General features: G+C 44.8%; 1 protein-coding gene across 1 annotated transcript in view; it reads left to right on the forward strand.

Moving 5' to 3' along the window:
• PCSK4 (proprotein convertase subtilisin/kexin type 4) overlaps positions 1 to 19,532 on the forward strand; it is a 129,094-nt gene extending 109,562 nt beyond the window's left edge. Inside the window, exons 15-16 of the mRNA XM_075854901.1 lie at positions 12,673 to 12,792; positions 19,020 to 19,532. Coding sequence (XP_075711016.1) covers positions 12,673 to 12,792; positions 19,020 to 19,378 — 479 coding nt within the window. The 3' untranslated portion in view covers positions 19,379 to 19,532. The remainder of the gene's footprint in view (positions 1 to 12,672; positions 12,793 to 19,019) is intronic.
• The last annotated feature ends 7,066 nt before the right edge of the window (positions 19,533 to 26,598 follow it).

A 26,598-nucleotide genomic window follows, 5' to 3' on the forward strand; every position in this document is an offset into this window, starting at 1 on the left:
TTCATACATGCCATGATTAAGGACACATGACGTGTCTGAAACGCGTAGGCGAACAAACCAATGCGATTCACCCTTTCCTGCACTTTGATAATTTTAAAATTGTTATATAAATAAAATTGGAACCTACATTCCTTTTACTTACCTCCAAGCGCTGGATTACAGTCCTTTCTGTTTCTTCTGCTGTTTGCCGTTGGCCGTACGGGAATCCGAGCGCTGTCTGAACAGGACACAACGAACAGGATTCCCCCCCCCCCCTTCACTTATGTTTTTCTGCTTGTAAACAACATGTATTAGTTGATGAACGTTTTAATTCTATATTGTTGATCATTTGCATAAGCATGGAAGAGATCAGTGTTATAAATAAAAGGGCAAAGGCCACACCGTAGACCTGCACACTTATATGAAGCAGAAACAGAGAGTCAATTTCTTTCTTTTTTATTATTATTGATCCGGCTATTAATCCCTTCCTGACATTTGCCGTATGGATACGCCATGGAAAGCTAGTGCTCCCTGCATTTTGCTGTATCCATATGCCAAATGCATGGCACCGGCTCAGAAGCTGAGCCGGTGCCATCATCACCGGATGTCAGCAGTGTATTACAGCTGACATCTGACTAATGGCGGGGATCGAAACTAGCTTCGATCCCCGCCATTAACCCCTTAAATGCAGCGCTCAAACGCGATCGCTGCATTTAAGGTGTTTGCAGCTCATCGGAACCCCGGCAATGAAATTACCGGGGGTTCCGGTGGCTGCAATGGCAACCGGAGGCATAATTCTGGCCTCCTGGTCTGCCTAGCATGGAAGCAGTTTGGACCCGCCCGGCGGCAGAGCCTGAACGGCTTCCATAGCCACCGGCAAGATGGCGCCGGCTCAGAAGCTGACCCGGTGTCCTCTGCGGTGAATGTCAGCTGTATGTTACAGCTGACATCCACCTGTAACGGCAGGAACCGGAGCTAGCCCCGATCCTTGCCATTAACCCCTTAGATGAAGCGATCGCTGCATCTTGGCGGTTGCTAGCAGATCGCCAGCCCTGACATGCAATCAGGGCTGCCGACTGCTGCTATGGCAACAGGAGACACAATGGCCTCCTGCTCTGCCATTACGGAAGCCGATTAGGCCCTGCCGGAGGCTAAACCTAATCGGCTTGATGTCAGTGAATAACTCACAGATCTAATACATTGCACTACGTAGGTAGTACAATGTATTAGAAAAAAAAATCAGACAGTTGGACCTTCAAGTAGCCTAGTGGGACTTGAAAAAAAGTATATAAAAGTGAAAAAAATAAGTTTGAAAACATAATAAAATAAAACACAAACGCCCTGTTCTCTTATCAAGTCCTTTATTATTGAACAAAAAATAATAAACCATACGTATTTGGTATCGCTGCGACCGTAACGACCTGAGTTATAAAAATATTATGATTTATTGCACGCGGTGAACAGAGTAAAAAAAACACGTCAAAAACTATACCAGAATTTCTGTTTTTTGGTCACTTTGACCTACAAATATTGGAATAAAAAGTGATCAAAAAGTCGCACGTATCCAAAAATGTTACTTATAAAACTATAGCTAGTCTCGCAAAAAACAAGCCCTCATACAGCTCCGTTGACTAAAAAGTTATGGTTCTCACAACTTGGAGACAAAAAAAAACATTCTTTTTACAAAAGTAATTTTATTGTGCAAAACTTTGTAAAACATAAAAAAACTGCTATAAATTAGGTATCGCCGGAATCGGACTGACCCTCAGAATAAAGTTAACATGTAATTTATAACGCATGGTGAACGCTGTATAAAAAAAACCCCAAAAAAACTATGGCAGAATTGCGTTTTTTTTTTTTTTGGTTATCTGGCCTCCCAAAAAATAAGATAAAAAGTGATCAAAAAGTCGCATGTACCCCAAAATGGTACTGATAACTACAGCTAGTCTCGCAAAAAAACAGCCCTCATACAACTACTTCTGTGAAAATTAAAATTAGTTAAGGCTCCAATAAGTCAGGAAATAAAAAAATATGCAGTTGTTCAGGCCCGAGGGGAACATTTCTTCTGTTTCAAGAGGCGAATTATCAAGGCCCTAAATTTAGGGAATCAGGAAGGGTAGGGCCCAAACATATCTGCTGGAAGCAACGGTGCCAGTATTATACCAGGACAACACTTTCCTAGCAAAATTCTCCAAACTGCAAAGGTGCGGAGTGTGGACCAAAAGTGGGATAAGAAAAGACACCATGTATCAGTGCGACACTGGCCTGTGCAGAAAGGATTGCTCCACAGCGTAACAAACATCTATGGATTATTTTATTGTTTTTTTTTACCCCTTTATTATACCACCTGACTATGCCCCTGATATACTCTGCCCAGCTTACCTGTACCCCCATATTATAAACGGAAACATCAGCAATACTCAAACAAAACTACTACCAAGCTAAATCCGCCCTCCAAAAGCCAAATGGCGCTCCTCCCTTCAGAACCCTACAGCGTGCCCAAACAGCAGTTTACTTCCACGTATATGGCATCACCATACCCAGGTTGAACCCTTTTAACAATTTTTGGGGTGTGTTTCTCCAGTGGCACAAGCTGGGCACGACATATTTGCCACTGAAATGGCATATCTAGGAATTTGCACCATCCGCAGCGCATTCATTTATGGAAAAGTCCTGTAGGGTGAAAATGCTACACCCCTTAATAAATGCCCTGAGGGGTGTAGTTTCCAAAATGGGGTCACTTTTTTTTAATTTTTATTTCACATCTGAGCCCTGCAATTGTGAACCAATACTTTGTAAATCGCCAAATTAGGCCTCAATTTTACGTGGTAATCTTTCACACCTGAGCCCTGTCAAATGTCCAGGCAAAAGATTAGGGTCACATGTAGGATGTTTGTAAAACCAGTGAACACTGCATAATAATTAGAGAGCTGTCTTGCTATGGTGGCACAAGCTGGGCACCACATATTGGCATGTCTATGGAAAAAATCCTATTTTCACTCCAACATCGAGTGCACTCTAATTTCTACAAAACACCTGCGTGGTTAACATGCTCACTACACCCCTAGGTAAATGCATTGAGGGGTGTAGTTTCCGAAATGTAGTCACTTCTGGGGGGTTTCCACTGTTTTGGTCCCACAGGTGCCCAGAAACCAATCCAGCAAAATCTGCACTCCAAAAGCCAAATGGTGCTCCTTTCTTTCTGAGCTCTACTGTGTGCCCAAACAGCAGTTTATAACCACATGTGGGGTATTGCCCTACTCTGGAGAAATTTCTTTACAAATGTTGGGTTCTTTTTTTCCATTATTTGTTGAGAAAAGGAAAAATTTTGAGCTACATCTTATTGAAGAAAAAGGATTGTTTGTTTTTATTTTCTCTGCCCAATTCTTATAAATTCTATGAAACACCTGTGGTGTCAAAATGCTCACTACGCCCCTAGATAAATTCCTCAAGGGGTGTAGTTTCTTAAATGCAGTCACTTTTTTGGTGTTTTCATTGTTTTGTCCCCTGATGAGGTGATTTGCAAATGTGACCTGGCCTCCGCAAACCATTCCTGCTAAATGTGATCTCCAAAAGCCAAATAGTGCTCATTCACTTGTAAGCCCTGCCGTGTGTCCAAACAGCCGTTTATGACCACATGTGGGGTATTGTTTTACTCTGTAGAAATTGTTTTACAAATTTGGTGGTGCTTTTTCTCCTTTAGTCCTTGTGGAAATGAGAAAAAAATCGCTAAACCTACATTCTCTTTGAAAAAATTTTAGATCCTAATTTTCACGGCCTACTTCAAATAATTTCTGTAAAAAACCTGTGCGGTCAAAATGCTCTAGATATCCCTAGATAATTTCATTGAGGTGTGTAGTTTCCCAAATGGGGTCACTTTTGTGGGATTTCCACTGTTTTGGCACCGCAAGAGCCCTTCAAACCTGACATGGTGCCTAAAATATATTCTAATAAAAATAAGGCCCCAAATTCCACTAGATGTTCCTTTTGCTTCTGAGGCCGGTGCTTCAGTCAAGTAGCACACTAGGGCCACATGTGGGATATTTCCTAAAACTGCAGAATCTTGGCAATAAATATTGAGTTGTATTTCTCTGGTAAAACATTGTGTTACAAAAAAAAATGGATTAAAAATTAATTTCTGCAAAAAAAGATAATTTGTAAATGTCATCTCTACGTTCCTTTAATTCCTGTGAAACGTCTAAAGGATTTAGAAATTTTCTAAATGCGGTTTTGAATACTTTGAGGGGTGAAATGTTTTTAAATAAGGTGACTTTTTGTGGGTTTCTAATATATAAGGCCCACATAGCCACTTCACAACTGAACTGGCCCTTGTAAAAATAGCCTTTTGAAATTTTCTTGAAAATGTGAGAAATTGCTGCTAAAGTTCAAAGCCTTGTAACTTCCTAGAAAAATAAAAGGATGTTCAAACAACGATGCCAATCTAAAGTAGACATATGGAGGATGTTAATTAGAAACCTTTTTGTGTGGTATAACTGCCTGTCTTACAAGCAAATACATTTAAGTTGAGAAAAATGCAAATCTTTGCAATTTTTGTCGCAAAATTTTGGTGTTTTTCACAATTCAATACTGAATGTATCGAGCAAATTTTGCCAGTAACATAAAGTCAAATGTGTCACGACAAAACAATCTCTGAATCGCTTGGATAAGTAAAATCATTCCGAAGTTATTACCACATAAAGTGAAACATGTCAGATTTGAAAACTGAGGCTCGGTCAGGGAGGTCAAAAGTGGCCAAAGCGGGAAGGGGTTAAAGTCGCTAGGGGAAATCATATTTCCTATAGACATAGGGTTCCTAGACACAAAACCACAGCCTGGCTCCAGGATTTTCCACAATGAATCAATTTTTGCAATATTTCTAGCTCTATTTAAGGCCATGTTCGCACTGAGTTTTTTGCAGGCGGAATTCAGTTTGGAAGTTTAAGGCAGATTTTCCTCTCCCTGCACGCCAATTTTCGCTGCGTTTTTTGCCCGCGGCCATTGAGCGCCGCAGGAATAAAACGCAGCGAAATATGCTTTCTCTGCCTCCCATTGATGTCAATGGGAGGTCAGAGGCGTAAACGCTCGAAGATAGGGCATGTCCCTTTCTCCCGCGTGACTGTTTTACTGCTCGCGGGAGGCATTTTAGGGCTGTTTTTGACGAGTTTTTCGGTGCGGTTTCTGCGTCAAACTCGTCAAAAAACTCTGTGTGAACATAGCCTAATGTACCAATAGAGTATCCTCTCGCTTGTAATGTTAAATTAATGCTTGTGCATTCTCGTAGATAATCGTTATGGTCTGTACAGATTCTTTTAACCCTAATGTATTCTCCGATAGGTAGGTTTCTAATAACCTGTTTAGGGTGTGAACTGATAGCATGTAAAATTGAGTTGCCCGAAACTGGTTTTCTGTATAAACCACATGTAACAATGTTCTTATGTATGGCACCAGTTAGTGTTGGGTCTAGAAACCGAATCGTTATAGGATCTTTGGAAAAAGTGAAATTTACATTTTCTGTATAGTTTGATATGTCCGATAAATTGTTAGCTAGTGCTTGTAGTTTATTATCCAACCATGCTCCCAATCATTCCAGGAGAGAGCCAATACCTTATACAATAGGTCTAAATGGTGGAGGAAATAAATCTTTGTGGACCTTTGGTAAAGCATGAAAAATTGGTGTAATTGGATAATCCTTATTCATATAGTCCACTTCTTTTGGTCTAGGATGGACATCGCTTTTCCTTCGGCCAGGAGTTTAATTAATTTTTCTTTGAAAATTGTTGTGGGATCAGTATTCAGTTCTCTGTATGTGTGTTCATCATTCAACATGGTTGTAATTTCTCGTTCATAAAGTGTAGTGTCCAATATTACCACTGATCCCCCTATATCCGAATCCCGAATTACAAGGTTATAATTATTCCTTAGCTGTTTCAATGCATAGTCTTCCCTTTTATAGTCAAATTTAGCTTTAATTCTGTTTTCTCTTTATATAGCTCTGACAATGCCTGTTGAACTAGGTGCTGAATATCATCCATAACAATTGATCAGGATTTCATGGGATACAAGGAGGGATTGGGACTCCTAATAGATTTACAGGCTTCCTGCATTAGGGGTCTGTTATCCTCTTCGCACAATGATTGTAGTGTTAAACTAGTCAATTGTTCCATGAAATTGAGATTCATATACTCATTCTGCAATATTTCTGGTACAGGCTCATCTGTGGCATTAATATTTGTGGACTTGTTATCTTCTGAGTTCACAATGTTTTTTTACTGTCAATCTCACAAATTTATTCACATCTAAATAGTGTACGATAAAGATCGAATTGTCTCGTAGGAATGAATTTGAGATCCTTTTTGAGAACTCTAATCTGTTCTATTGAAAGAATAGAGGCTGACAAATTTAACCCCTTCCAGACCACCCCATGTAGATTAACGGGCTGCAGAGCTGGTCCTTGTGCCTGCAGCCCGTTAATCTACGTGTGCTCCTAACAGAGCACACAGACGCTCCCCGCAGCCCGGCATCTCCCAGTACAGGCTGCTACTAGTAGCCTTAGTACTGGGGGAAAACATAGGGTCGGATCACAGCGGTGATCCGAACCGATTTAACCCCTTAATTGCGGCAGTCAATAGCGACCGCCGCATTTAAGTTGTTATAGCAACATCGGCACCCCACTACGCGATTGCGGGGGCCGATTGTTGCAGGGGGGGGCGATTGCTATGGCAACCGGAAGCCTAACAAAGGCTTCGGGTCTGCCATCTATTGAAGGCGATTACAAAAAATTTACAAAAGTAAAATGCCAAAATAATAAAATGTAAAAATCGCCTTTTTTTCCCTTATAATGTCCTTTATTATTAGAAAAAAATAAACTATGCATAATTGGTATTGCCGCGTCCGTAACGGCCTGAACTATAAACATATAATGTAATTTATCCCGCACGGTGACCGCCATAAAGAAAAAAATAAATAAATACCGGATTCGCTATTTTTAGTCACTTAAGCTCCCAAATAATTGCATAAATAGGGATCAAAAAGTCGCATGTACCCAAAAATTGTACCGATAAAAACTACAGTTTTTCGCAAAAAACAAGCCCTCAAACAGCTTTCCTGATAGAAAAATAAAAAAGTTGTGGCTCTTAGAATATGGCGACACAAAAACATTTTTTTTTTAAAACTGTGATTTTATCGTGCAAACACCATAAAACATAAAATACCTATATACATATGGTATCGCCGTAATCGCATCGACCCACAGAATAAATTAAATGTCATTTATAGCGCACGGTGAATGCCGTAAAAAAAAAAAGATAAAAAAAACAATAGGTTTGACGGCCTAATTACACTAAATTCAGCAAAAAACCTATGGGATCAAAATGCTCACTCTACCCCTAGACAAATTATTTTTAGGGCTGTAGTTTCCCAAATGGGGTCACTTCTGGGGGGTGTCCACTGTTTTGGTCCCTCAGGGGCTTTGCAAATGCGACATGACACCCGAAAACCAATTGAGTAAACTTGAGCTCCAAAAGCCAAATAGCGCTCCTTCGCTTCTGAGCCCTGCTGTGCGTCCAAACAGCCGTTTATTACCACATATGGGGTATTGCCGTAATCAGGAGAAATTGCTTTACAAATCTTGGGGCGCTTTTTCTTCTTAATTGCTTGTAGAAATGTATAATTTCTAAGTTTTATTGAAAAAAAATTAAATTTTCATTTTTACGGACTACTTCCACGAAATTCAGCAAAAAACCTGTGGGGTTAAAATTCTCACTATACCCCTCGATGAATTCCTTGAGGGGTGTAGTTTGCCAAATGGTGTCTTTTTGGGGGTGTTTCCACTGTTTTGGCACTACAAAACCTCTTCAAACCTGACATGGTGCCTAAAATATATTCTAATAAAACGGAGGCCCCAAAATCCACTAGTTGCTCCTTTGCTTCTGAGGCTGTTGTTTCAGTCCATTACCGCACTAGGGCCACATGTGGGATATTTTTAAAAACTGCAGAATCTGGGTAATAAATATTGAGTTGCAGTTCTCTGGTAAAATCTTTTTGTGTTACAGAATTTTTTTTATAAAAATAGATTTTCCGACAAAAAAAAGAAATTTGTAAATTTCCCCTCTAATTTGCTTTAATTCCTGTGAAACACCTAAAGGGTTGAGAAACGTTCTAAATGTTGTATTGAATACTTTGAGGGGTGTAGTTTTTAAAATTGGGTGACTTATAGGGGTTTGTAATATATAAGGCCCTCAAAGCCACTTCAGAACTGAACTGGTACTTATAAAAATAGGTTTTGGAAATTTTCTTGAAAATATGAGAAATTGCTGCTAAAGTTCTAAGCCTTGTAACGTCGTAGAAAAATAAAATGTTCAGAAAAGAATGCAAATATAAAGTAGACATATGGAATATGTGAAAGAGTAACTATTTTGTGTGGTATTACTATCTGTTTTACAAGCAGATACATTTAACCCCTCAGTGACCAGCCTATTTTAAACCTTAAAGACCAAGCCATTTTTTACGTTTTTCCATCGTCGCATTCCAAGAGCTATCATTTTTTTATTTTTGCGTCGGCATAGCTGTATAAGGTCCTTTTTTTTGCGGGACAAGTTGTATTTTTTAATAACACCATTTTGAGGTACATCTTATTTATTGATTAACTTTTATAAACTTTTTTTTTTTGGGGGGGAATAGAAAAACCCCTGAAATGTCACCACTCTTTTTCGCGTCCTAAATCTACGCCGTTTACCGTGTGGTATAAATAACACTAACTTTATTCAGCGGGTTGTTACAATACCAAATTTGTATCGTTTTAGTATGTTTTACTACTTTTACACAGTAAAAACTTTTTTTTTAAATTATTTTTATTTGTTTTTGTGTCTCCATATTTGAAGAGCCATAACTTTTTTTATTGTTCCGCCGATGCAGTTGTATAAGGGCTTTTTTTTTTTTTGCGGGAAGACTTGTAGTTTTTATTGGTACCAGTTTGGAGTAGATGCGACTTTTTGATCACTTTTTATCACATTTTTTTTAAGTCCGGATTCACAGAAAACAGCAATTTTTCCATCGTTTTTTATTACATTTTTTACGGCGTTCATCATGCGGGTTAAGTAATGTAATAGATTTATAGTCTGGTTCGTTACGGACGCGGCGATACCAAATATGCGTAACTTTTTTACTTTATTTTTTTTTTTAATAGTAAAGCAGTTTGTAAGGGCAAAAGTGGGTTTTTCATTTTTGTTTTTCACTTTTTTTTAAAATTAACTTTTATTTAAACTTTTTTTATTTCTTTTTTACTAGTCCCACTAGGGGACTTTAATATGCGATTCTCCGATCGCTATTATAATACACTGCAATACTTTTGTATTGCAGTGTTTTACTGCCTGTAGTGTAGAGAAACGGTTTGGTGTTTTTCTGTTTGATGTATATCCTCCCTAGGTGATTATACGCCCGTTGCCACTTTCTTTCCAAAGGGTTGTATTCACACTTGCTATATAAAAACAAGTTAATTAACTCCCTAGCTTTATAGCTCATTGGAAATCGATACGAGTTTAATATTATAGAACATTACCATCTACAGCTTTTTACAGTAGTCTATCTAAAGAACGTCCCTTTCTCTATTATCCAAATTCTCATAGGTATCTGAAATGTGGTTTGAAAATAAGTTTAATGATATTGCCCCTATAATAAGTTTGTGTACCATAAAGGGTTAATAGCTGGATTTGGCAGCACAAGCGCCCTTTGCCTCACTATCCAAGCACCTGATTTATAAATGGACTAATTTGTGAAAGGGCACCACTTTCCAGAAGACAGACCGATTGTATCTTTTAATCTAAAGAGGAAATGTACATACGCATCTAATAGAACGCCTCATATTGTTTATTCAATTGTCTGCATTGTACTTTTTCTCCTTTTTGTGAATTTGTTTAGTATTCTGCTTAAAAATGTGTAAAGAAATTGTGTACCCAATAGCAATCCACTTGAAAGGGTTAATTCTAAGCACTCCTACTTCCTTGCGTTTTCCAACATCTGATCCATAAATGCAGACTCTATATACCAGAGAGCAGCTATGATTAAGAACTGGAAAGTTCGAAATGCGTATGCGTTCTCTCTCCGGGATTTTTTAATTTCTTGTTTTAATTTTGACTCAAACCGTTTTGTATTCTTGCATATCATATAGTGTGCTGGACCTCCTAAATTTTGTTCCTATCTTCTTGTAAAACAGATAGTAATACCACACAAAATAGTTACTATTTAGTATTTCCCATGTGTCTACTTTGTTTGCATCGTTTTTTGAACATCATTTTATTTTTCTAGGATGTTACAACGGTTAGAACTGTAGCAGCAATTTCTCACATTTTCAAGAAAATTTCAAGGCTATTTTTTCAGGGACCAGTTTAGATCTGAAGGGACTTTGAGGGCCTTATATATTAGAAAGTCCACATAAATCACCCCATTTTAAAAACTGCACCCCTCAAGGTATTCAAAACCGCATTCTCGCATAGGCCTTTCGCAGGAATTAAAGAGATTTTAGAATTCCATTGTTTTTTTGCCGAAATTCATTTGTAATAAAACAATTTCTGTAACACCGGTTTTACCAGGAAAACGCAACTCAATATTTATTGCCCAGATTCTTCAGATTTTAGAAATATCCCTAGTGTGCTAATGGACTGAAGCACGGGCCTCAGAAGTGAAGGAGCACCTAGTGGATTTTGGGGCCTCCTTTTTTTTTTTTTTTATATATATTTTAGGCATCTTGTCAGGTTTGAAGAGGTCTTGTGATGCCAAAACAGTGTAAACCCCCCAAAATTGACCCAAAATATTCTCGAAACTACACCCCTCAAGGAATTTATCCATCTAGGGGTATAGTTTAGCATTTTGACCACTTCGTGTTTTTTTTTTTTTGCTAAATTAATTTGAATTAGTCTGTGAAAATGTCAATTTTTACAAGGAATAAAGGAGAAAAAGCACCCCAACATTTGTAAAGCAATTTATCCCTATTACGGCAATACCCCATATGTGGTAATTAACGGCTGTTCGGATAAACGTCAGGGCTCAGAAGAGAAGGAGCACCATTTGGATTTTGGAGTGCAGATTTTGCTGGAATGGTTTTCCGTGCCATGTAAAGAGGGACCAAAACAGTGGAAATCCCCCAAAACTGACCCCATTTTAAAAACTACACCCCTCAAGGAATTTTTCTAGGGCTATAGTTAGCATTTTTACTCCACAGGTTTTTTGTAGAATTTAGTGGAATTAGGCCGTGAAATTGAATTTCAACATTTTTGTCCACTGAAATGTTGAATTTTTTCATTTTCACAAGGGATAAAGGAGAAAAAGCCGCCCAACGTTTGTACGACAATACTCCACATATGGTCATAAATGTGTTTTGATTAGAAATTAATTAACCCTTTCAGGACTGATCCTTTTTTTGCTTTTTCGTTTTTCACTCCCCGCCTTCCAAGAGCCAAAACTTTTTTTTTTTAATTTTCAGTAAAAAAAACCTGTGTAGGGGCTTGTTTTACGGGACGGGTTGTAGTTTTTATTGGTACTGTTTTGGGGTACACGTGACTGTTTGATCACTTTTTATTCTATATTTTGGGAAGGGTGGTGACCAAAGAATAAAGATTCTGGCATTGTTTTTCATTTCTATATTTTTTGTGGTGTTCACCGTGTGGGAAAATGAACCAAATATGGGTACTTCGTGTTTTTTTTAACGTGTAAGTTATTTATTTTTACATTTTCTAACATTTTTATTTACTTTTTTTTTTTTTTTTTTTTTACTTGTCAGACTTTTTTTTTTTTTGATCTGCAGCACTGTTCGCTGCTAAAATACAGTACACTACCTATGTAGTGTAATGTATTCCAACTGTCCATGTGACGTCACAGTCACTCTGACCGTAAGCCTATGTGTGTGAGTCTTTGGTCCTCATAAGCTTTTGTACATGGCAGACCCGGAGGCAGTTGTCTGGCCTCCGGTTGCTATGGCAACTCCCACGATTGCATGGGGGCTACACACCCCGTAAATGCGGCGATTGCAATCGATCGCTGCATTTAAGGGGTTAATTACCGAAATCCGGAGTGATGAACCGCTGTTTGGCAAAAGTGGAGTGTCAGGTGTCAGGTACAAGGTAAGAACAGCCTCTGGATCAGTGCTAGCAGAAGTAAATTGCCCACGAGGCGGTCTGGTGCCGGAGAAGCCGAGGTGCCATTTTGGGAGGGGTCTCTCACGTACTCCTTAAATTTCTCCATGGCTGATGACTGTTTCAGAGGACCCATACTGATTTGTTCCCCAGGTGCTAGGATCCACAAGCAAGGTGCAGAGATGTAAGTAATGTCAGGATAATGTACAGGATGCCTACAAAAACCGGTTAGAAACGGGAGCTACTTCTATGTGCATCCGTTCATGCTGCTAGCTAGCCACGCCCCCCGAATATATAGCTTTTACTAATGTATATTACTCTTTTGTTCAGAGCTGTGTTACTCTATCTGCTTGCCCTGCTGACAAAAAAAGAAATTCAGTGGCCAAGCATTTATGTATATTGCCCTAGAAAGAGGGTACTAAACCACTTTCAGAACAGCTCCGCTCATTTCACTTCATGGCTGAAAAATACTGTATTTTATTTTTAGATTTACAATTTTTTTCTGCAGTATTTTGCATGTCTACTTTAACTCCAGACTCTCAAATTAGCTTACCTGTATGTCTCCTAGGATTCTTGTATGGTTTTGTGCTTATTCTATATGGGACTAATGAAGACTTGATGGCTAGAAAAATACGAAGTCCTGTATTGACAGAATGTGTGAGCCATGACCCTAGCGGAGTATGCCAAGGTAAGTTACAAACGCTGTTAACTACAAAAAAAAAAGTAAAAATAAAAAGTTAGTTCTTTGAACCAGAGGCTTTAAGTAAAGAAATATACTTTAAAGCAGCAGTTATGTTTAGTTATGTATTTCTTCACCTACTGTTACATTAAATTCTATATACAGTGGATATAAAAAGTCTATACACCCCTGTTAAAATGCCAGGTTTTTGTCATGTCAAAAAAATCGGTGCAAGATGAATAATTTCAGAACTTTTTCCACCTTTTAATGTGACCCATAATCTGTACAATTCCATTGAAAAACAAACTGAAATAATTTAGAGGGGAAATATAAGAAAACTTCAATAATGTGGTTGCACAAGTGTGAACGCCCTCTTATAATTGGGGATGTGGTTGTGTTCAGAGTTAGCCAAGCACATTTAAACTCATGTTAAATAGTAGTCCGTACAGAGCTGCCATTATTTAAAGTGATTCTGAGTAACCCCATATACAGTTCAGCTGTAATATCCGGATTTTCCCGACATTTTCTTTGTTGCATGTGACAGAAAAAGCCATGGTCGGTAAAGCACTTACAACACATGGGATCGAATTGTTGAAAGCAATCAGTCAGGAGAAGGGTACCAAAGAATTTCCAAGGCGTTCGATATACCATGGAACACCGTGTAGACCGTCATAAAGAAGTGGATTACATTTGGCACAACAGTGACATTACCAAGAACTGGACGTCCCTCAAAACTTGATAAGACAAGACAATAATTGGTCCGGGAGGCTACCAAGAGGCCTCCAGCAACATTAAATGAGCTTCAGGACTTTCTGGCAGGTACTGGTTGTATAGTGCATGTAACCACAATCTCCCGTATTCTTCATAATTCTGGGCTGTGGGGTAGAATGGCAAGACTGAAGCCTTTTCTAACAAAGAAAAAAAACTCCAAGCCCGGCTATGTTTTGCAAAGACCTACATCGTCTGCCAAAAGCATGTAGGAAGACGTGTTATGGTCTGATGAGACTAAGGTTGAACTTTTTGGCCAGAATTCCAAAAGTAACACTGCAATTCAAAAAAATGTTTGTCGCGAAGCCAACACTGCACATCACACCACCAAAAGAACACCATACCCAATGAAGCATGGTGGAGGCAGCATTATGCTTTGGGGCTTTCTTTTCTGCAGCTGGAACTGGGGTTTTAGTCAAGGTGGAAGGAATTATGAACAGTTCCAAATATCAGGCAATATTGGCACAAAACCTGCAGGCCTCTGCTAAAAAGCTGAAGATGAAGAGGAGTTTCACTTTTCAGCATGACAACGACCCAAAGAATACCTCCAAATCAACAAAAGAATGGCTTCACCAGAAGATGATCAAAGTTTTGGAATGGCCCAGCCAAAGCCCAGACCTGAATCCCATAGAAAATCTGTGGGGTGACCTGAAGAGGACTGTACACAGGAGATGCCCTCGCAATCTGACAAATTTGGAGCGCTTTTGCAAGGAAGTGTGGGCAACAATTGCTGAATGCTGTCATTAAAGTCAAAGGGTAATTCAACTAAGTATTAATTTAAGGCATTATTTACACGAGCGTTGCACACCTCGGACGTGAAAAACGGCAGTCTATGGAGTGATGCGTGAAAAAAAATAGGACATGTCCTATTTTCTTACTAACCCTTCACACGGTCCGTTGAAACCCAGGCTGTGTGAACGGCCACATTGAATGACAAAGGTCCGTGGGACGGCCGATGTATCAACGGTCGTCCCACGGACGTTTAACACGCTCGTGTAAATAAGGCCTAAGGTTGTGTGTCTGTGGGTGTGTGTATATATGTGTGTGTGTGTGTGTGTGTGTGTGTGTGTGTATATATATATATATATATATATATATATATACACATACACACTACCGTTCAAAAGTCTAGGGTCACTTAGAAATTTCCTTATTTTTGAAAGAAAAGCAGTTTTTTTCAATGAAGGTAACATTAAATTAATCAGAAATACACTCTATATATTGTTAATGTGCTAAATGACTATTCTAACTGCAAATGTCTGGTTTTTAATGCAATATCTACATAGGTGTATAGAGGCCCATTTCCAGCAACCATCACTCCGGTGTTCTAATGGTACATTGTGTTTGCTAACTTTGTTAGAAGGCTAATGGATGATTAGAAAACACTTGAAAACCCTTGTGCAATTATGTTAGCACCGCTGTAAACAGTTTTGCTGTGTAGAGGAGCTATAAACCTGACCTTCCTTTGAGCTAGTTGAGTATCTGGAGCATTACATTTGTGGGTTCGATTAAACTCTCAAAATGGCTAGAAAAAGAGAGCTTTCATGCGAAACTCGACAGTCTATTCTTGTTCTTAGAAATTAAGGCTATTTTATGCGAGAAATTGCCAAGAAACTGAAGATTTCCTACAACGGTGTGTACTACTCCCTTCAGAGGACAGCACAAACAGGCTCTAACCAGAGTAGAAAGAGACGTGGGAGGCCCCGCTGCACAACTGAGCAACAAGACAAGTACATTAGAGTCTCTAGTTTGAGAAATAGACGCCTCACAGGTCATCAATTGGCAGCTTCATTAAATAGTACCCGCAAAACGCCAGTGTCAACGTCTACAGTGAAGAGGTGACTCCGGGATGCTGGCCTTCAGGTACAATAGTACAGTTTATAGGGGACATTAAGGGTGGAAAAAGTAATGAAATTGTTCATCTTGGACTGATTTTGTAACATGACAAAAACTTGGCTTTTTAACGGGTGTGTCGACTTTTTATATCCACTGTAGAAGGACAATAATTTTTAGGGTTTTTCTGTGCTGCAGTACAAAGCACTATTTCGTTTGTTGATACTTCGCTCCGTAAATTGTGTAAAGAAAACAGAGGTTAAAGGGGTGGTCTCCCTTGAAAAGAGATCATGTAAATGTCATGCGGAGGAGGATGGGTTTTTTTTCTGCGCAGGACAACCTATTAGCCAGAGAAGCCTGACGAGCACAAAGAATGTATGTCTGTGCCGAATTCTGCCTGTCCGTGTATTACGTGATCACCCATTCATTTGAATGGCCGGAATGTAATACTACAATGTACATGACTGGCTGCAGCTGCCTCCGGTGAGAGCAGCTTCTCGCCAGGTGTTTGAAGCTGAATCGAATGTTCCTCCACCCCTTGGCGCAACACGCCATGCATGTACAGGAGCTGTGCCTACGCCATCTGCAGTGGGTGTCAACCTTATATTACTTACGCGAGTGCTGATGGGTTGCCGTTGCAGCCTGGGTCTAAAGAAAATCCCCAAAAATCTCCAGGTCTGCATTGTGCGTATTTGTATTAGGCCCTGCCGGAAACTGTTAAAATGTGGGGGGGGGGGGGGAATCAACCTTTCTTGCTTGTTACATGGGTAGGCTCTGACTGTGGGTATATGTTGTTGCCACTAGGAGGCTTTAAACTAAAAATTCTAAATTGTAGCCCCTCCTACTAAGTATATACCCCACCTACAGAGACTGAATTAAGTAGCTCAGTGTCCGTAGGAGGCAGACACTACTTCTATTGCTTTATTAGGGCAAAAAAAGACACGTTATTGGTTGCGCTGCAAATGTAATGACCCGTACTATAAAACCAATTCTTATTTATCCTGCACCAAATGAATGGCATAAAAAAAAAAAACAATGGTGAAATTTCAGCATAGAAAGAGCAGGGATATAAAATACAAGATATATTCTATAGCTATGTATCAATCTACTCCACTCCTCCTGCTCTATAACATGCTGCCCATATATTGAACAGAATTAGTTAAGACTGTACTGTAGTTGACCAACTGTAGCTCATTTTGAAAACTGACCAGCCTGACTACTACTACTAACCATTTTTCTTCACATATGTCAGTTGCATCGTTTTTTTTTGTCTCTCAGCAATTACAAGTGATGCAAAAATGTATCCATTGCCATCAGGCTTTTTTACGATTTTTACTACAAAACCATCAGTTGTCGTCCGTTTTTACCATCCGCTTTTAACATCAGTTTTTACCACAATGGTTCACAAAATGGTAGTCTAGGCTCTGAAAATGTGCCCCTGTATATAATGCCACAGTACCCCCTGTAGTTAGCGCCACGTGGCCCCCACTGTAGGTGGCGCCACGCGGCCCCCCCTGTAGGTGGCGTCCCCTCTCCCATCCTGCAGATAACCTGTAGCTCCCTGAAGGAGCTAAATCCCCCTTTTGCCGGGGATTCCGCTCCTGGAGCGCTCCCCTTCATTTCTGTCCATATATGGACAGTGACATCAGGGGCAACTCCTGAAGCGGCACACAGCATTGCCGATGCTGTGACCGGGGATTCCACTCCAGGAGAAGCCCTTGTCGTCGGTGTCCATTTATGGTCCGTGAAATCACGGTCTTATCTTGTAGTGGAATCCCTGGTCACAGAGTCGGCAACGCTGTGGACGGGGATTCTGCTTCAAGAGTTTCCCCTGATGTCACTGTCCATATAGCGGAATCCCTGGCCACACAGGAATTCCGTTCCTTCAGGGAGCTACAGTGGCGCTAGTAGATAGTGGAGCAGGGAGATACCTCCCTGCTCTGCTATAGTGGCATCGGTGCGGCTGCTAGCGCGCCACCGGCCATAGGGGGTCCGGTCCCCAGTCCTGACAGGCGCCCTCATGCCCGGTGTCGCCGCTATGGCTGCGACAACGGCAGAGACGCCACTGAGTGCAGAAGCGGCCAGGCGGAAAGGCCACTGCTGAGTCGCCGGGTCGCTTCTGAAACAAGCAGGGGAATGGAGCCAGCGCAGCGCCCCCTTCCACCTGCTGGGGTGATGCGCCATGTGCAATGGCACAGGTCGCACACCCCTAAGGCCGGCCCTGGGTGGGAGGGTAATCATCAGGGTCTCAACATGGAGTGGAAACCCCCAGCAATTTTATGACCGGGGATTCCGTTCCTAGCTCACATCCACCTTCCCACTGGGTGCTGCCGGAAGTTGGATACGGCAGCACACTGCGTTCTTCCGGGCACCATTAAAATAGATAGGATACGGCGCCGGACCTCCCTGGGAGCCAGAACCAAAAACGCTTCAGTTAACGTTTTTTTTTAGATCCGGCTCCCAGGGAGGTACGGCGCCACAACTGATGTCCTCTGTGCCAAAACAGATCCCATAGAAACTATGGGATCCGTTCTAGCATCAGTTTGCCTCAGGCTTTTCTTCAACACGCCGGAGGTAAACTGAAGCGGACGCCGGACATATGTGAACGGCCCCTTGCTCAGAAGTCTGTGTTTCTTCCTCCAGGCCGGCCTCCTGGGTTGACGTTTCAACCCATGTGATCGCTGCAGCCAATCACAGGCTGCAACGGTCTTCTGGGATGAAACTTCATGCCAGGAGGCTGGCCTGCTAGCAGGCCAGCTAAATGCTACAGTTTTTCCGCAGCGGACATCCCGGGTGAAAAACTGCACCACAGTTTGTTGGACTCCAGCACTTCTGCCAACGTCACTGTCCATATATGGATAGTGATGTCGGGAGCAGGGCTGGAGTCCCCAGGCAGAGCATCAGCTGATGCTTTTCTCGGGGACTCTAGTACTGCTGCAGATGTCATTGTCCATGTATGTATTGTCCATGTATGGACAGTGATGTGGGCAGAAGTGCTGGAGTCCCCAGGCAGAGCATCAGCGCTTGCTGCAGAAACTCCCAATTTTACAGCAGTGTGTGGGGTGAGCCCCAACGACAAAACCAGAATTTGGATCTGAATCTGGATTCACACGAGCATGTTCGGTCCGTAAAGGGCGGAACGTACTTCGGCCGCAAGTCCCGTACCGAACACACTGCAGGGAGCCGGGCTCCTAGCATCATAGTTACGTACAATGCTAGGAGTCCCTGCCTCTCTGTGGAACTACTGTCCCGTACTGAAAACATGATTACAGTACGGGACAGTTGTCCCGCAGCGAGGCTGGGACTCCTAGCGTTGTACATAACTATGACGCTAGGAGCCCGGCTCCCTGCATTGTGTTCGGTCCGGGACTTGCGGCCGCAGAATGTTCTGTCCTTTTACAGACCAAACCTGCTCGTTTGAATCCAGCCTAACACTGGGGATGAGCAGCCCCAGGAGTTGTGAATTACTACAGCTACCTACTCTGTACTGTCAGCTCAGTTACTAAAGTGTGGAATATCTGCTAATTAACATATGTATTTCTTGATATTTAGTGAAAGGAAATAGAATCATAGAGAGGCGTTAATGTTAATCTATCTTACATTTTCACCGCATTTCTTATTTTTTATCTCCTTAGAGTGTGAACCACCGTTTTATATCTTTGGAAACCTCTGCATATCCTATTGTCCACCAAAATACTTTAAGGCGCTACAGCAGGTGAAGAATATGGAAAAAGAGCCCCAGAACGCTAAAACTGCTCGTATTTGTGCCCCATGCCACCCTTCCTGCTATACTTGCAGGGGTGATTCTGCTAATAACTGCACCTCCTGTCCACCGTTTTCTACCCATGATAACCAACAATGGTCCTGCTCACAGCTTAACTTTCCAAAAACATTTTCTAGCAATGCAGACTCTGTGATGGCCCCTGGAATTGCTTTAGTGGCTGAGATGGGTATAGTGGTCACTATGATTTTTCTCTTCTGCTCAGAGTGGTGAGAAGGCTGGTCCCAAAGAAGAGCAATGATGGAGGAAAAAACGCTTGCTGGAGTTAAACATCTCTCTCAGTACTACTATCTTTATCCATAATTTTTAAGCGTCGACAGCCAAATTTTTGTGCCAATGCCTAAAATAAAACTACATCTTGAGTTGAGTCGGTGGGGAGAAGCCTGTTTTGTTATCCAATAATTATTTCAGTGTTTAATACACCACTATCGAAGGCCCCCTTATAGCTTATCGCTTTAGTACCCAACAGTAATCATGTACGTCGGAAAAGCTCCTGACTTACACTATAAATGCACTTATACACTTTTTTTCTTCTTAAGGATGGAATAGCATAGTGGACTATGCTATTCCATCTTCAGGGATCCTGAAAAAAAAAGTATATTGCGTGGTATAAGGTTTTTTTTGTTTTTTAACATGGGAGCCTATGGGCAATGTATGCCACTGTATGCCATTTGAGTAGGAAGCAGAGATGGGAACAGCACTCTCTGTGATTCTTTTAGATCCTATGGTGAATGCCATGGCGGCATCGTCCCAGGGTCCCCCAAAAGTAGAAAAAGAAGGTAGCCAGCAATCAATGGATGAAGATAAGTCACCAGTGGTTTATTCCAGTGTGCAATGTTTCGGCTTGCCTTTGTCAAGCATACACAAGACTTGCACAAGCCGAAACGTTGCACGCTGAATAAACCACTGGTGACTTATCTTCACCCATTGAGTGCTGCCTACCTTCTTTGTCTTTATCTACTATATGGCATCTGCCACAGGTATATGTTGGGAAGCTCACAAAATCACTGTCCATATATGGACATCTGGAATTTCCCAGTCGAGGAGTCCCGAGACAAAGCATTGGAAACTCCCTGCCTATGGGCTTTGGCTCTGGAGAAGCTCCTGACATCACGTCTGTATATGGATAGTGACGTCAGGTGCTTCTCCAAGGCTGGCGCTCTGGCTGAAGACTCCAGCATCATTAGTCCCTGGCCAGAGCGAGTATGATGTTCTGTCTGGGAACTCCGGCATGAAATCTCTTGACTTTACTGTACATAGATGGACAGTGACGTCTGATGGACAGTGACGTCTGGACCGTCCACAGCACCGACGTTACCAGGCAGAGCGCTAGTAGATGTTTGGCCCGGGGACTCCGGCCCTGGGGAAGCTCCTGACGTCAGTGCTAGTCTCCAGGCGACGTATCCTACTGCATGCCATAGAGTGATACATTTTGGCCTTCCGTCTGAGGTATATGCCGGGAGTAATCCTGATTTATGCCTCTGACAGAAGGCCAAAACGCAATGTGAAGGTGGCCTAAAGGTATATCTACAGAGAATAGTTTTTTTGTGTACAGAAAACCATAAAGTGTATCTGTCACTAATGTCACTAATTAGTTTTATATATTCCCTTGCAGGTATTAAGATTGATATATTTTACTTTTTTTTTCTCTTATTGCCATTTTTCTGTCATTTTAACAGACACAAGCAAACCCTTCAGACTCCTTTATTTCTGAGTCTTCGCTGCAAGTCCAGCATTTAGACTCCTCCAATCCGATTTCAGTGTATGTCAGGAGAGTGAGGTCACACTCACTTGACTAATCACCCGCTAAATCCAGTATTCTTAGAGGGCTGGACAAGGACAGAACCCCTAATAAATATCTATCAGCAGCCATTTTATTAAGCTTCACAGATCATTTACAACCTTTGTATTGTAAGTTACTGAAAGTAAATAATTCACATAGGGCAGAATATTTTTATGATATAATTGTACAAAGACCCTAAAGCTGTTTTTCTAATGACGCTAAAGCTTTAGATATGTTCATTCAGGGCGGATGCGCTGTTTAAATGCACACAGCATATCGCACCTAGAACCTACAGAGAATTTCGGACCAAAGAAACGTACCAAATTGCAGCTGCGTAAAAACGGAGCTAAGAAAAAAAATCTAAAAACCTATACAATCCTTCCCTGGCATTGACATAGCAATGAGTCACCCTCTGTCCTCTGTGCAGCCCGCTCTCCTGTGATGATGATGCAGCCCATGTGACTGTTACAGCCTGTGATTGGCTGCAGTAGGTAGTCACATGGGATAAAACGTCAAGCATGGAATTAAATTTAAAAAAGAAAAACCTTGCAACCTTTTTTCACAACACAAGATGCACAAGAGCACACGCCACTTTAGTTAAAGACCAAGCTGGTTTTATGCCGCATCAGAATAGTACAGCTACGTTGGCTATTTGTGTGTGTCAGAAAACTTAGTTTTCAATCATGTTTTAGGTCGTTTGTCGATGTTGTGGCTGTTAACCCAACAATTGCTACTGAAGTAGCATCTATTCTGATGCAGGAATATATTTTCCATTGGTGCACTTAAAAGGCTACTCCTTTTCAAGCTACTGCTCCTTCAAGAGGGAGATAACATGTCATTCAAGTGTAACTGTTGTTTTCGTGACTTTTTAGAATAAAGGATCATCTAGCTTCTCTGCCCATTATATGGCATTTTTCCATTCTGCAGACTCCATATCTAACAGTTAGTTTTCCATGAACCCTGCTCCAGAAAGGGTAGTGACTAGTTGCTACAATCTGTCTCTCTCTATCCTCTTTCTCCCCTCTCTCTATCTCCCCCTCTCTCTCTTTCTCCCCCTCTCTCTCTTTCTCCCCCTCTCTCTCTTTCTCCCCCTCCCCCTCTCCCTCCCCTTCTCTCTCTTTCTCCCCCTCTCTTCTCTCTCTCCCCCCTCTCTCTCTCTCCCCCCTCTCTCTTTCTCCCTTTCTCTTTCTCCCCCTCTCTCTCTCTTTCTCCCCCTCTCTCTTTCTCCCTCTCTTTCTCCCACTCTCTCTATTTCTCCCCCCTCTCTCTCTTTCTCCCCCCCTCTCTCTCTTTCTCCCCCCCTCTCTCTCTTTCTCCCCCCCTCTCTCTCTTTCTCCCCCTCTCTCGGGCTCTCTTCTCCTCTCTCGCGCTCTCTCTTCCCCTCTCTCGCGCTCTCTCTTCCCCTCTCTCGCGCTCTCTCTTCCCCTCTCTCGCGCTCTCTCTTCCCCTCTCGCTCTCTCTCTTCCCCTCTCGCTCTCTCTCTTCCCCTCTCGCTCTCTCTCTTCCCCTCTCGCTCTCTCTCTTCCCCTCTCTCGCTCTCTCTCTTCCCCTCTCTCGCGCTCTCTCTTCCCCTCTCTCGCGCTCTCTCTTCCCCTCTCTCGCGCTCTCTCTTCCCCTCTCTCGCGCTCTCTCTTCCCCTCTCTCGCGCTCTCTCTTCCCCTCTCTCGCGCTCTCTCTTCCCCTCTCGCGCTCTCTCTTCCCCTCTCGCGCTCTCTCTTCCCCTCTCTCGCGCTCTCTCTTCCCCTCTCTCGCGCTCTCTCTTCCCCTCTCTCGCGCTCTCTCTTCCCCTCTCTCGCGCTCTCTCTTCCCCTCTCTCGCGCTCTCTCTTCCCCTCTCTCGCGCTCTCTCTTCCCCTCTCGCGCTCTCTCTTCCCCTCTCGCTCTCTCTCTTCCCCTCTCGCTCTCTCTCTTCCCCTCTCTCGCTCTCTCTCTTCCCCTCTCTCGCGCTCTCTCTTCCCCTCTCTCGCGCTCTCTCTTCCCCTCTCTCGCGCTCTCTCTTCCCCTCTCTCGCGCTCTCTCTTCCCCTCTCTCGCGCTCTCTCTTCCCCTCTCTCGCGCTCTCTCTTCCCCTCTCTCGCTCTCTCTTCCCCTCTCGCGCTCTCTCTTCCCCTCTCTCGCTCTCTCTCTTCCCCTCTCTCGCGCTCTCTCTTCCCCTCTCTCGCGCTCTCTCTTCCCCTCTCTCGCGCTCTCTCTTCCCCTCTCTCGCGCTCTCTCTTCCCCTCTCTCGCGCTCTCTCTTCCCCTCTCTCGCGCTCTCTCTTCCCCTCTCTCGCTCTCTCTTCCCCTCTCTCGCTCTCTTTTCCCCTCTCTCTTCCCCTCTCTCGCTCTCGCTCTTCCCCTCTCTCGCTCTCTCTCGCTCTTCCCCTCTCTCTCGCTCTTCCCCTCTCTCGCTCTCTCTCGCTCTTCCCCTCTCTCTCGCTCTTCCCCTCTCTCTCGCTCTTCCGCTCTCTCGCTCTTCCGCTCTCTCTCGCTCTTCCGCTCTCTCTCGCTCTTCCCCGCTCTCTCTCGCTCTTCCCCGCTCTCTCTCGCTCTTCCCCGCTCTCTCTCGCTCTTCCCCGCTCTCTCTCGCTCTTCCCCGCTCTCTCTCGCTCTTCCCCGCTCTCTCTCGCTCTTCCCCTCTCTCTCTCGCTCTTCCCCTCTCTCTCTCGCTCTTCCCCTCTCTCTCTCGCTCTTCCCCTCTCTCTCTCGCTCTTCCCCTCTCTCTCGCTCGCTCTTCCCCTCTCTCTCTCGCTCGCTCTTCCCCTCTCTCGCTCGCTCTTCCCCTCTCTCGCTCGCTCTTCCCCTCTCTCGCTCGCTCTTCCCCTCTCTCGCTCGCTCTTCCCCTCGCTCGCTCTTCCCCTCGCTCGCTCTTCCCCTCGCTCGCTCTTCCCCTCGCTCTTCCACTCGCTCTTCCCCTCTCTCTCGCTCTCTCTCGCTCTTCCCCTCTCTCTCGCTCTTCCCCTCTCTCTCTCTCTCGCTCTTCCCCTCGCTCTCGCTCTTCCCCTCTCTCTCGCTCTCGCTCTTCCCCTCTCTCTCGCTCTCTCTCGCTCTTCCCCTCTCTCTCGCTCTCTCTCGCTCTTCCCCTCTCTCTCGCTCTCTCTCTTCCCCTCTCTCGCTCTCTCTCTTCCCCTCTCTCGCTCTCTCTCTTCCCCTCTCTCGCTCTCTCTCTTCCCCTCTCTCGCTCTCTCTCTTCCCCTCTCTCGCTCTCTCTCTTCCCCTCTCTCGCTCTCTCTCTTCCCCTCTCTCGCTCTCTCTCTCTTCCCCTCTCTCGCTCTCTCTCTCTTCCCCTCTCTCGCTCTCTCTCTCTTCCCCTCTCTCGCTCTCTCTCTCTTCCCCGCTCTCGCTCTCTCTCTCTTCCCCGCTCTCGCTCGCTCTTCCCCGCTCTCGCTCGCTCTTCCCCGCTCTCGCTCGCTCTTCCCCGCTCTCGCTCGCTCTTCCCCGCTCTCGCTCGCTCTTCCCCGCTCTCGCTCGCTCTTCCCCTCTCTCGCTCGCTCTTCCCCTCTCTCGCTCGCTCTTCCCCTCTCTCGCTCGCTCTTCCCCTCTCTCGCTCGCTCTTCCCCTCTCTCGCTCGCTCTTCCCCTCTCTCGCTCGCTCTTCCCCTCTCTCGCTCGCTCTTCCCCTCTCTCGCTCGCTCTTCCCCTCTCTCGCTCGCTCTTCCCCTCTCTCGCTCGCTCTTCCCCTCTCTCGCTCGCTCTTCCCCTCTCTCGCTCGCTCTTCCCCTCTCTCGCTCGCTCTTCCCCTCTCTCGCTCGCTCTTCCCCTCTCTCGCTCGCTCTTCCCCTCTCTCGCTCGCTCTTCCTCTCTCGCTCGCTCTTCCTCTCTCGCTCGCTCTTCCTCTCTCGCTCGCTCTTCCCCTCTCGCTCGCTCTTCCCCTCTCTCGCTCGCTCTTCCCCTCTCTCGCTCGCTCTTCCCCTCTCTCTCTCGCTCTTCCCCTCTCTCGCTCTCGCTCTTCCCCTCTCTCGCTCTCGCTCTTCCCCTCTCTCGCTCTCGCTCTTCCCCTCTCTCGCTCTCGCTCTTCCCCTCTCTCGCTCTCTCTTCCCCTCTCTCGCACTCTCTTCCCCTCGCTCGCACTCTCTTCCCCTCGCTCGCTCTCTCTTCCCCTCGCTCGCTCTCTCTTCCCCTCGCTCGCTCTCTCTTCCCCTCGCTCGCTCTCTCTTCCCCTCGCTCGCTCTCTCTTCACCTCGCTCGCTCTCTCTTCACCTCGCTCGCTCTCTCTTCACCTCGCTCGCTCTCTCTTCCCCTCGCTCGCTCTCTCTTCCCCTCGCTCGCTCTCTCTTCCCCTCGCTCTCTCTTCCCCTCGCTCGCTCTTCCCCTCGCTCGCTCTTCCCCTCGCTCTCTCTCTCTTCCCCTCGCTCTCTCTCTCTTCCCCTCGCTCTCTCTCTCTTCCCCTCGCTCTCTCTCTCTTCCCCTCGCTCTCTCTCTCTTCCCCTCGCTCTCTCTTCCCCTCGCTCTCTCTTCCCCTCGCTCTCTCTTCCCCTCGCTCTCTCTTCCCCTCGCTCTCTCTTCCCCTCGCTCTCTCTTCCCCTCGCTCTCTCTTCCCCTCGCTCTCTCTTCCCCTCGCTCTCTCTTCCCCTCTCTCGCTCGCTCTTCCCCTCTCTCTCTCTCGCTCTTCCCCTCTCTCTCTCTCTCTCGCTCTTCCCCTCTCTCTCTCTCTCTCGCTCTTCCCCTCTCTCTCTCTCTCTCGCTCTTCCCCTCTCTCTCTCTCTCTCGCTCTTCCCCTCTCTCTCTCTCTCTCGCTCTTCCCCTCTCTCTCTCTCTCTCGCTCTTCCCCTCTCTCTCTCTCTCTCGCTCTTCCCCTCTCTCTCTCTCTCTCGCTCTTCCCCTCTCTCTCTCTCTCTCTCGCTCTTCCCCTCTCTCTCTCTCTCTCGCTCTTCCCCTCTCTCTCTCTCTCTCTCGCTCTTCCCCTCTCTCTCTCTCTCTCGCTCTTCCCCTCTCTCTCTCTCTCTCGCTCTTCCCCTCTCTCTCGCTCTCGCTCTTCCCCTCTCTCTCGCTCTCGCTCTTCCCCTCTCTCTCGCTCTCGCTCTTCCCCTCTCTCTCTCTCTCTCGCTCTTCCCCTCTCTCTCTCTCTCTCTCGCTCTTCCCCTCTCTCTCTCTCTCTCGCTCTTCCCCTCTCTCTCTCTCTCTCGCTCTTCCCCTCTCTCGCTCTTCCCCGCTCTTCCCCGCTCTCGCTCTCTCTTCCCCTCTCTCGCACTCTCTTCCCCGCTCTTCCCCGCTCTCGCTCTCTCTTCCCCTCTCTCGCACTCTCTTCCCCTCGCTCGCTCTCTCTTCCCCTCGCTCGCTCTCTCTTCCCCTCGCTCGCTCTCTCTTCCCCTCGCTCGCTCTCTCTTCACCTCGCTCGCTCTCTCTTCCCCTCGCTCGCTCTCTCTTCCCCTCGCTCGCTCTCTCTTCCCCTCGCTCGCTCTCTCTTCCCCTCGCTCGCTCTCTCTTCCCCTCGCTCGCTCTTCCCCTCGCTCGCTCGCTCTTCCCCTCGCTCGCTCTTCCCCTCGCTCGCTCTTCCCCTCGCTCGCTCTTCCCCTCGCTCTCTCTCTCTCGCTCTTCCCCTCGCTCTCTCTCTCTCGCTCTTCCCCTCTCTCTCTCGCTCTCTCTCTCTCTCTCTCGCTCTTCCCCTCTCTCTCTCTCGCTCTTCCCCTCTCTCTCTCTCTCGCTCTTCCCCTCTCTCTCTCTCTCGCTCTTCC

The sequence above is a fragment of the Rhinoderma darwinii genome, chromosome 1 (genome assembly GCF_050947455.1).
Source record: "Rhinoderma darwinii isolate aRhiDar2 chromosome 1, aRhiDar2.hap1, whole genome shotgun sequence".
NCBI lineage: Eukaryota > Metazoa > Chordata > Amphibia > Anura > Rhinodermatidae > Rhinoderma > Rhinoderma darwinii.